This window comes from Betta splendens, chromosome 4 (genome assembly GCF_900634795.4).
Source record: "Betta splendens chromosome 4, fBetSpl5.4, whole genome shotgun sequence".
In the NCBI taxonomy this organism is placed as follows: domain Eukaryota; kingdom Metazoa; phylum Chordata; class Actinopteri; order Anabantiformes; family Osphronemidae; genus Betta; species Betta splendens.
The window spans coordinates 12173147-12182831 of record NC_040884.2 but is presented as its reverse complement, the minus strand read 5'-3'; the positions used below and the strand labels follow the sequence as shown (position 1 = coordinate 12182831).

The 9685-nt window shown below is 44.5% G+C and overlaps 2 protein-coding genes across 12 annotated transcripts; one reads left to right on the top strand and one right to left on the bottom strand.

Annotated features, from left to right (window-relative positions):
* The first annotated feature begins 215 nt into the window (after positions 1 to 215).
* Positions 216 to 3579, top strand: LOC114853740 (transmembrane protein 241). 10 transcript variants are annotated; one of them, XM_029147486.3, is made up of 15 exons: positions 232 to 480; positions 828 to 874; positions 1235 to 1312; positions 1386 to 1467; positions 1550 to 1627; positions 1720 to 1745; positions 1908 to 1959; positions 2044 to 2092; positions 2345 to 2390; positions 2459 to 2494; positions 2580 to 2614; positions 2752 to 2821; positions 3084 to 3177; positions 3253 to 3317; positions 3411 to 3579. In XM_029147486.3, the coding sequence occupies exons 1-15, from the start codon at positions 409 to 411 to the stop codon at positions 3469 to 3471; spliced, it is 891 nt and encodes a 296-aa protein (XP_029003319.1). In that variant the 5' UTR covers positions 232 to 408; the 3' UTR covers positions 3472 to 3579. The 10 variants fall into 10 exon arrangements, 8 of the variants coding, with proteins under 8 accessions (XP_029003320.1, XP_055363999.1, XP_029003314.1 ...); XM_055508026.1 differs by having other exon boundaries at positions 224 to 480; positions 1720 to 1819; positions 3084 to 3317; XM_029147483.3 differs by having other exon boundaries at positions 227 to 480; positions 1386 to 1627; positions 1720 to 1819.
* A 3-nt stretch (positions 3580 to 3582) lies between these two features.
* rbbp8 (retinoblastoma binding protein 8) lies at positions 3583 to 9174 on the bottom strand. 2 transcript variants are annotated; one of them, XM_029147474.3, is made up of 19 exons: positions 9013 to 9174; positions 8292 to 8428; positions 8124 to 8166; positions 7799 to 7894; positions 7563 to 7642; positions 7255 to 7327; positions 6635 to 6816; positions 6447 to 6542; positions 6291 to 6361; positions 6153 to 6211; positions 5795 to 6047; positions 5553 to 5715; positions 5390 to 5472; positions 5149 to 5257; positions 4844 to 5008; positions 4717 to 4759; positions 4551 to 4638; positions 4331 to 4472; positions 3583 to 3917 (listed from the first exon to the last, which is right to left on the bottom strand). In XM_029147474.3, exons 2-19 carry the CDS (start codon positions 8389 to 8391, stop codon positions 3820 to 3822), a joined length of 1944 nt encoding a protein of 647 aa, XP_029003307.1. In that variant the 5' UTR covers positions 8392 to 8428; positions 9013 to 9174; the 3' UTR covers positions 3583 to 3819. The 2 variants fall into 2 exon arrangements, with proteins under 2 accessions (XP_029003307.1, XP_029003308.1); XM_029147475.3 differs by lacking the exon at positions 9013 to 9174 and adding an exon at positions 8829 to 8954.
* Between the last annotated feature and the right edge of the window lie 511 nt (positions 9175 to 9685).

Genomic DNA, 9685 nt, shown 5'->3' with positions numbered 1-9685 from the left:
TCACTCTGCTGCTTTTTTGTAGGTCCATCAGAGCGTAGAAATTCAGTTCAGTGACACAATATTATGTCTACGCTATAAACAATGAGTACACTTTAAAAATCCATTTACTACAAAAAATAGTTATTCTGAAACATAATACTGGTTTACTTATAATACAGCACTTACCAGAAGCATTTAACAATTTAAGTATAAATGTGAGCCTAATTTGGAAGCCTGCATTTTTGGACCATACATCAGCTCGCTCCACATAGACGATCTTTGTGTAACGCCGCCTTGACGCGTCACCAGTGAGCGTGAGGGAAGTTTCCGACCTTCGTGTGTTTAGTTTGAATCGAGCTCAATATTTGAAATGCAGAGTTAGTGTTTTCCAGAAACCATGTCTCTGCTGCAGAGAAACTCCGGCTCAACATGCAGTGGAGGAGACACGTCACAGGATGCGCCTTCTGCTTCGTCTTCGTTTTATCCAACTTCACTAATAAGGTGAGTGACGAACGCGTGAACTCGGAATAACACTGTCAAAAGCTCGTTGTTTCTAAAGAGGGACACGAGCGGAATATACTGCACGTGCAGTTCAGTCACTTAGGTTGGGTTAAGTTACTTGTTGCACGGACGGGAGACGGCGGGGCTCCCGTTTACCTGTGCAGAAAAGCGTGACTGCTCCATGCAAACATGCAATCAGGGCCACGTCGTGAATAAGCAGCGACGCGAGCCCGTCGACAACATCCCCTCCTCTGAGCAAAGGGACGAGCGGAGCAGCAGCTGTTGTGACCGTGATGAGTTGCAAAATGGATCAGGGCTTCAATGAGCGCTGTTGTTTTTGCTTTCAGTTCGTCCTGTCCGTGTTGAACTTCACCTACCCGACCTTGTTCCAGGGGTGAGTATCATCAACATCTGTGATCCCCTCAAAGTCCACCACGCGTTTAAACTGTGCACTGGGGATGATTGTAATAATGAATGTCACTCACAAAAGCACACAGGAGGTACATTGACCTTCTTCCATCTTTGTATAGTTCTCTAAGTAAGGTTTGATGCTGCAACACTGTTTATCCTGTATCACTTTTCCAAAATTGGCTTCTTAGTTACTAATGATTATAGTTTGCAGCTGAAACATGTGACGTCTCCTTTTATGACGCTGTGTTTAGCTGGTCAGTCAGACACACGCTGGGTCCCTGAAGCCAGCGTGTGTCCCTTACACCCTTCTGTCCACTAACCGCGTGAACTGCTTTTTTATCAGATGGCAGACGTTGATCGGCGCCGTCCTCCTCCTGCTCTTTGCAAAGCTGGGGTGGGTGGAAATCAGCCGCATCACCAGGTAACGCCGTCGGGCGTCGGGCGCTCACGGCACGCGTGCGGCCTCTCTCTCAGGTCCCTCTGTCCCGTTGCAGGTCAGCAGCTCTGTCCTGGCTCCCGGCCTCGCTCCTGTTTGTAGGGAACATTTACGCTGGATCCAAAGCTCTATCGCGTATAGTACGTCATAACTGCACGGGGTCCCTCACGCCAGATACAGACAGCTTCATGTCAACGGGTGGTGTCTCTCCTCTCGCTGCAGGACATTCCTTTCTTCTTCACTCTTCAGAATTCCTCTCACGTGGTCAGTTACGTTATGCTGAAGGTGGTGCAGAGAGGGGTAAGTGCAGTAAAACACTCGCCTGTCGTGAACGCATATAGTTGGCCTTGAACAGCAGCTCCACGCGTTGTCTCTCTGCTCTCATCCGACAGAAGACCCAGTGGCTCAAGCTGACCAGGTTCGTAGCTTCTCCTCATTATTGAGGATTGTGATGTGGTTTCACACATGCTTTGCTCTCATCACCAGCAGGTGGTTGTTTTTATTACTCCAAGTCCAAATTAAAACCCTGCATTTGAAGAACAAACGCATTCCTTGTCTAATGTGCTGGCTCTTCTTTCAGTGTTTGCCTCATGCTGGTTTCAGCCGCCAACCTCCTCTACTCTGACCCTCAGGTAATAATCAGATGAGAAACCCTTTGCTGCAGAACCTTTCTCCTGTTACTAAGCTGCTGTCATAACTGTCTGCCTCCTTCACAGCTGGACCACAGCGGCTCCATGTGGGCTGTGTTTCATCTGGTTTGTGTTGGTGAGTTTCATTCATGCTTTAAAGAGTGTGTAAAGCATGACATTATTAGCAGCTCCAGATGCTACGAACGCTGTTTTGCCTGAAATGACAGGACACAGTCTTTTACCTCAGTCACAGATTAATGCACTGAAGTTGGGAACTAGCCTGGTTTAAATAGTCAGTGGTTCCGTCATGTTTTAAGTGACTGGGGAATAATTCTACTCTGTATGTGTGCACTGCTCTGATCTAATTCTATACACGGTTTGATGTCAGGTGCCTACAGGGTGTTTCAGGTCCATCACAGGTCCAGCACGTTGAGGTGGGTCAGAGCCCAGACGGTTCCTTCCCTCACTTACTCGTCATTACTAATCCTTGTTTTCATTGTAGTGACCTTGAACAGCAGTGCATCAACTACGTGTTCAGGTGAGGAGAGACTGTGCTTTGCGACCTGGAGCACGTTGTGTGGGTTTCAGTGGCTGATCCCAGTTTCCTCTGCTCTGTGTAACAGCGTGCTGCTGCTGGCTGCGGCCGCTCACCCGACAGGTACGAACCTCCCTAAAGTCTATCAGCGAAGCAGCTGACACCAGGACGACGAGAACCTTCGTGATCACATTTCGCCACAGCATCTACAGTACTCTGTGTGTGTGTGTGTGTGTGTGTGTGTGTGCATGCGTGTGTAGGGGATCTGGTGGGCGTCCTGGAGTTCCCCTCCCTCCAGTCTCACATATTTCACTGTGGATGCGCTGCCAGGTGAAGAGACACGTCCTCACAACCAACTTGTAGTATTCACACACACTGCTCAAAACAAGAAAAACAGCTGATTGTCCATCTTAATACACAAAGATCGCCTTTATGACATGAGACATGACCAAAGAGTAGGAAAGGAGCTAAGAAAATGGATTTAGGTCAGGTAGACGTTCAAATGATGAAGTGACCAAGGACGTCCAGTTGCTGGTACGTATAAGGTATGTTGATGTTGTGTTCAGTGAGTCTGTGTGGTTTCATCCCACAGCGCCGCGCTGGGCTTCCTCCTGCTGTTGGCCACCGTGAAGCTGAAGACTGGACCGTCCCTCGAGCACGTCGGCATCTGGATGTTTTTCTCTAAGGTGATTTCTAATTTTCTTTCAAAGTTCTCACTAAAGACGGTTGAACTAAGGGTATTTTACATTGCTTTCTCTCAGGTGACTGCCATTTGTCTTTCACCTTTCATTTTCAACATGGACATTAATGCTGCTTCTCTCATATGGTCAGTATCTCTCCTGCTTTCACTCTTTGTCTCACACCATAATAATAATGATAAAGATGTTTTCAGCGTGTTAATTGTGTGTTGTGTCCACAGCGTGGTCATCAGTCACGCTGGCGAGGCCCTGCTCATGTATTCTGAGAGAGAATCTCCTTAGCGACCAGGAAGCTGCAGCTCTCAACTTGCACTTATTAACAAAAACTATTTTTCTAACTTTTCTATGCATGCTCTCAACCTGCCAACCAAATAAAAGCCTCCATCCTTACTGTTTTTTCATTTGACTCATTTTTTATTATGTTGAACGTTGTCTGGTCTGATTATACGCCTTTATCATTTAGAAAGGCTGCTGCTTTTGTCACGTGCACCTGCACAAACTCATTTAAAAACGATCTTCGAACATATCATTGGTTCTATAAATATAATTTACTTCTCTGTGCCATTAAATACATGTTGATGATGATGAGGTGTAATTAGATCATTAGAACACTTCTAGCTGCTTCTGCTTTTAGGTGTCCTGCTGGCTTTGCTTTGGGGAGAATAAAGCGTTAAGTGGTTGTCTTCTTCGTAAGCGTGCTGTAGGATTTTTCTCCTCCTTAATATAACCTACAATCAGAAGGAAAGAGATCACTTTCTCCTGTAGATTTAATATACAAGAATTGTGCAAAGGTTTAAGGTAGTTTGACTCCTCCTCATGTTACATGTTCATCTCATAAACGTCTCTCATTTGAGTTTCTAAGTCTATGTCTGTTGCCAGTTGAGCTGAGTCAGCTGTACATGATGGTTTAAACCAGGGGTGCCCAACCCTGGTCTTCGAGAGCCACAGTCCTGCTGGTTTTCCAACTCTCCCTGTCCCAGCTAATACTGATCACCTTGACCAGGTATGTTCAGTCAATCAGCAGCTAACACACACCTGATCAAGGTAATCAGCAGAGAGAGTTGAAAAACCAGCGGGACTGTGGCTCTCAAGGACCAGTGTTGGGCACCCCTAGTTTAAAACAATAGGGCGGCAACAGTACCTCTGTTAATGCAGGTCTGCGTTGATGGAAATCCAACTTCCCAAAAGTTCTCTGGAGTAGAGGGAGGGACGTAAAGAAAGCGGTGCCTTGAACACGCAGAAAGCTTCTTCTGTTTCTCCTCCTCTGGGAGATGAGCATAATACTGGCAGACAGAGCGGCAGACGTGAGAGGGGGTCAGAGCTGACACCGTTTATAGTCACACACCACATGCTGTACTTACTACTTCACATTCCTTGCAGGTGGTGCCCTTCAGTTTTCGCCTCTCCTCTTTCTTGCGAATGACTGCGACATGTGCGAATGTTGGATGCCTGATGGTTGAAGAACAGGGAGGTTGTGAGCATCCAGACGTCTGACGGTACCATAAGCAGCGTGTGTTCCCATCTTACCGAGCTTTACCGAGACACGAGGCGTCTGCAGGACGACCGCGCTCTAATGTGGAGAACAAACAGGACCAAGTTCACAAGCTGATCATTATGAAACACGATCATACCGATCACAACAACAGTTCTTCACCAAGGTCGTCGTCTTCTTCATCCTCCTCTTCCTCAGCATCATCAACATCATCATCCTCATCAGCCTGGATACAGGCTAAACGTGAAGAGTTGTAAGACTTGTACTCCTCATGAGCCGTTGCATCAAACATCATGTCCAAGCTGTCGTTTGCCTTTTGGCCAAGTCCTTAAAGAAAACAGATGAAACCATTACAATAGTTTACGTTGATCAACCTGTGTGAGATCATTTCAATAACTTCAGTGTCATTCGCGTCACTTAAAAATGTTTTAGTGAGCAATTCAATGAAACGCTGTGGTAACATTTACCCGTCACACTCCTTCTGTCCTGGCTGTTTTCTCCCTGACGCTGCAGTAAACTGTGACTGACCCATGTGCAGTCTGTGTCCACCAGCTCCCCAGGGCACGGTTCTTTATCCTGCAAGACAGAATAAATAATAAAAGTGACTCAGTTTTCTAAACAAAACATCTAAAAGTCCAAAAAGGAAAAAAACACTATAAAGAAGCTACAATGTAGCAGCACGGACAGTGACCATGAGCAGCAGTTTACCTCATCTCCTCTGCACTCGCTATCGTAGGCAGACAGGTCCAGTGCAGGGTCAATGCTCCACGTGGGCTCCAGCTTCCTTCCCTCTGGATAACAGATGTTCACATTAACATCTGCATATCTAAAGAACTGCTGAACGGACCGTGTGAACAGTCTCCAGACTGACCCTCATCCTCTTCATGTTGGTGGTGTGATGTCAGATTGTGCTCAGGGGTTGTTTCCTTTCCACCGACTGGTTCTTTCTTCCAATTCTTGTTTGGCTTCTTAAAAGGACTGGCAGAGGAAACGTTTGGGTTTTGCTTTGAAGCGCCATTTCCCACCAGCTGAACCTTGAATGGGTTAGATAATGAGGTGGCCATCTTGCTTCTGAATGATACAAACACAAACTGTAACACATCTGTGCCGAACCTTGCTGTCCAGTGGCTGCTTCTCAAAGCTTTGCTCGCCTGTGGTTGTGGAGGTCCTCTGAGCTTCCTTTAGACTCTCCACCTGTTCTTGGACTTGTTTGTTGTCCTGTTGAATGTCCGACTCACTGTCCTCCTTCTTGCGTTTTGCTTTGCTAAGAGAGCATCTGTCTGAGAACCTCTTTACACGTGGAAGCAGAGAAGGAGAGACTGTGCTTGAGTCTAGGCAATGGATGAGCTTGGATGAAGTGGAGGACCTTGAGGTGGGTTAAACAATAATATGACATTGAAATACATCCAATGCATCAAGGACTTGTAGTAGTTTGTGCTCTTTAGGACAATGAATGAATGAATATCCTCACATTGCAGGAACGTTCTTCCAGGGAGGTTTAGAGCTGCTTTGCCGGGCTGAAATCGTTTTCTGAAACGACAGCACGAGAAAATCAGGTTAAATGCAAGAAATATGATTTAAAGTTTTAAAACAAAACAACCTCACATACCATGTGTTGGTTGTTAACGGGTTCGAGGGCACAGGTATCTGCAACCACCTCCGCATCGTAAATCACATCCTCTGCATCAAAGACAGAACTATGTCACAACACATCTCCAGTCACATATTTCACATCAGTACATATATTATAAAAAGGAAGTCACACCTGGGGATGTGTCCAGCTCACATGTGTTGGGTACAAGCACTCTCTGCTCTGCTCTTTCAACATACTTTGATGCATCAGCAGTCTCCTTAGTCACTTCTACAATGACAAAAGTAATTAAAAGGTTCAAAGTTGTCAGACTGGGGATCCAGACAGAAGGAACTGTGACATGTCATTTAAGGCAGACCAACCATTAAAGAGTGAGTTGTTGGACTGTGGTGAAGGCAGTTCTGCGTAGCGGACGTGTTTGCTTTGGTCCATGCGTTTACGTTTCTTTAGCTTGTTTACCACCGGCAGTGAGCTGGACAGTATTGGAGAGTCTGGGATGATGCAGTCTTCATGTTCTGGTGAAGACGTGACTGGACGCTCTGAGCTGAGAAAAACAACACCTGCAGTGCTTAACTGGGAACAGAAACCATCGTAAACCAAGGCTTGTTCCTGTGCAGAACCACCACAGCTTAAAACTTACTGAACTGGAAGCTGGTTCTCCTACGATAACGTGGAGAAAAAACCTGCCTTCCAACAGAGCAGAAGTGAAAACTGTGTTGGACTAACTTTAAACCAGCAGTATTTGGCCTGGTAGCTCAGAAGTACTGTAGAGCATTGGCCCAGTTCTGGGACCTTCTGGCTCCAGGTGTGTCCTTGAGTAAAACGCTACACAATATGTGGCGCCGCTATGTGGCAGCTCACCGCTCCCAAAGAGAATAGGTCAAATGCAGACAAATTTCCCCACCGTGGGACTAATTCCTAGGGAAATTCCTTTTTATTTTTAGCAGTCTGACATATTTAAAAAATAACACAAAGCTCTTACCAAGATGTTTTTAACCTTTGTACTTGAGCATGAAGTCTGCTGTTTTCTTCTTGAAGATGGTTTCTTTCATTCTCTGTGAAGCAAACAATACGAGTCTCACACATGACCATACTCACACAACCATGATTACTGCTGCAGCAGCGTTGTATCTACTCATACTGTGTGGGATCGTCTATATTGTACATGGCTTTAGTGGTAAAAAACCCAGCATCACACAGTAAAGCTGGGTGTTTGTCAATTACAACAGCTTCTGTTGTAAGCTGTTATTTCTCCACATTTACCTAAAGCAGAAAAGTCAATAAACTCACTCAGAGCGGTGATGAGATCCTGGTTATTTTTCAGGCTCTCCTCTAGGATGGAACACTGATCACACTCTCCCGCTCTGAGCCTGGAAACAGTTGACAAAGATGTTTTCTTGTGATGTATCACGTTTGAACTGCTGACATAGGTTTTACAAGCCACCAGAGGTCACTGTTGTGTTAATTAAAACCCAAAACAGTTGAGTCCTCAACTGTTAATCAGTATCAACAATCATTTACTGTACCTTTCCTCTAAGAGACTGATGGCATCCTGCAGGGTTTTGTTTTGGTCCTTCAGCTGCTGATTACGACTGTAAAACACCTCAAGCCTCTGAGCATCTCTGTGAAAACACAATTATTTGCTGGGTTGAGCTCCTAAATTGTTAAATTGCACTAAATGTAATAGGTCCGGATCTTGACTGTTTATTGAACACATCATCATGCTCTGCTGAATACATGCAAAATCATTACTAGATGCAGCCATGACTAATTTAGAGTTATATAGCATTTTGACATGATGAATTGATTGATTTTCACATGATGAAGGGCCCAACTACTCAGCATACTTACAGACAGCGCTCCTTTTTCAATTTACTCACTTTTGCCTCCAGTTCTAAAAACAGCAAAAATGAAACACTGAAACCAATTTTTCAAGCCTTGATCAAACAAAATAGCAACATCAAAGGCAATTTTATTTTGATATCTGACTTCTGTATCAAACTGTGTGAAAGTCTTTACCTTGAAGCACATTCTGGTGGCAATCTCTGAGCTGCCTCCACAAACCTTCAAAGAGCTCAGCTGCTTGGTTGGTGCCGCTGCTCTGTCCTGGGCTGCTCATCCTTTGCTCACTGCTAAAACGCAGTCGGTCCTCTTACCTGGAGAAACAGCCACATGCGTCTTATATTAATCCTTTTATTATACACAACAGCTTTATTTGTTTCTGGTGCACGAACTGAACTAAATAAATATTTGACTCTTTTAAATAGGTTTTTACAAACCCAATTATGAATGCACAAGTAAATTGCATAACGAATCATTCGGTGTGTGTGTGTAATTCTATTGTTACATGCCTATAGATTTTAACATGAATTATTACAGCAGGTTAGATTAGGGACCTGGATTTCCTGGGTCTAAAACTTTTCTGCCTTTCAAATTACGAGCATGGATGTGTGTACATTTCAGCTTCTGATTAAGTCTGCATTATCAACCAGCTGCTCAGAAACACTGATCACTGATTGTTGCGTATCAACGTATCACACAGGTCACATATTTTACCTTATGAGGACTGTAAATGGAGAATGAAATGTCAGAGAACACTGGAAGGTGGTCCAGGTGACACCAAACGACAAATGTAGTCTTTAACGTGACGTCTGATCAACGTTTATTTAGACTTTGACATACTGTAAGTGAAACAGCACAGGTTAAAGCAACAACCTCTGAGCAAATGAGCAACACTTACGTCAACGAGTGCAGGACGCGCAAACTAACGGCACTGTACGTTCGTTAAGCTCTGTTTTATCACGTTAGCATGCGCCATACACGTTCAAGACAACTCAACTAGGAATAAAGGTGCATCTGATTCTTCTACCTTCTGCAACACAACAGAAATTCGCGCGCCGCGTTGCACTCTGGGAGCTGCTCTTCTTCGTTGACATCCACCAGCAGACGCCCTCCGCGGAGTCACCTTACCGCCACCTAGTGGTTGTTGTTAGCTGGTACATGTCCGCTTGTCAGACGTTTCAAATCAAAAGCCTTGTTCATGAATTTAGGAATTTATCCCAGAAAAATTGCTGAGAGGAGCTGAAGACAGTTTAAGGACTGAAAATTATGGTCAGTGATTTAGAAAAAACAGACAATGGCGGAATCTCAAGAGCTCTGTGCTTTTCAGATGAATATCTGTCGTGTTTGCCTAGCTCTGTATTAGAAGGCAGATCACTGATATAAAAATAGATGACACGATATGAAAATTATTAAAAGCTTCTCATACTCTAAGGTGTGACAAGACCTTCCACACATAAAATAAAAAGTACAAGAAAAAAACAAAAGGAATATTGATAATTTAATGTTTGAAGACTGGTTTAGAATTTAAATTGAGTCTGTATCCTGAGGTATGAAAAAGTTCAAGCTAAAGT

Coding starts and splice junctions, on each gene's coding strand:
- rbbp8 (XM_029147474.3), bottom strand. CDS start 8,391: ATGAGCAGCCCAGGACAGAGCAGCGGCACCAACCAAGCAGCTGAGCTC. Junction 6,543..6,634: donor CAACAACTCACTCTTTAATG/GTTGGTCTGCCT, acceptor TTGTCATTGTAG/AAGTGACTAAGGAGACTGCT. Junction 6,048..6,152: donor TGGAAGAACGTTCCTGCAAT/GTGAGGATATTC, acceptor ACCCACCTCAAG/GTCCTCCACTTCATCCAAGC.
- LOC114853740 (XM_029147481.3), top strand. CDS start 409: ATGCAGTGGAGGAGACACGTCACAGGATGCGCCTTCTGCTTCGTCTTC. Junction 2,093..2,344: donor GTTTCATCTGGTTTGTGTTG/GTGAGTTTCATT, acceptor GTTTGATGTCAG/GTGCCTACAGGGTGTTTCAG. Junction 2,615..2,751: donor TGCGGCCGCTCACCCGACAG/GTACGAACCTCC, acceptor ATGCGTGTGTAG/GGGATCTGGTGGGCGTCCTG.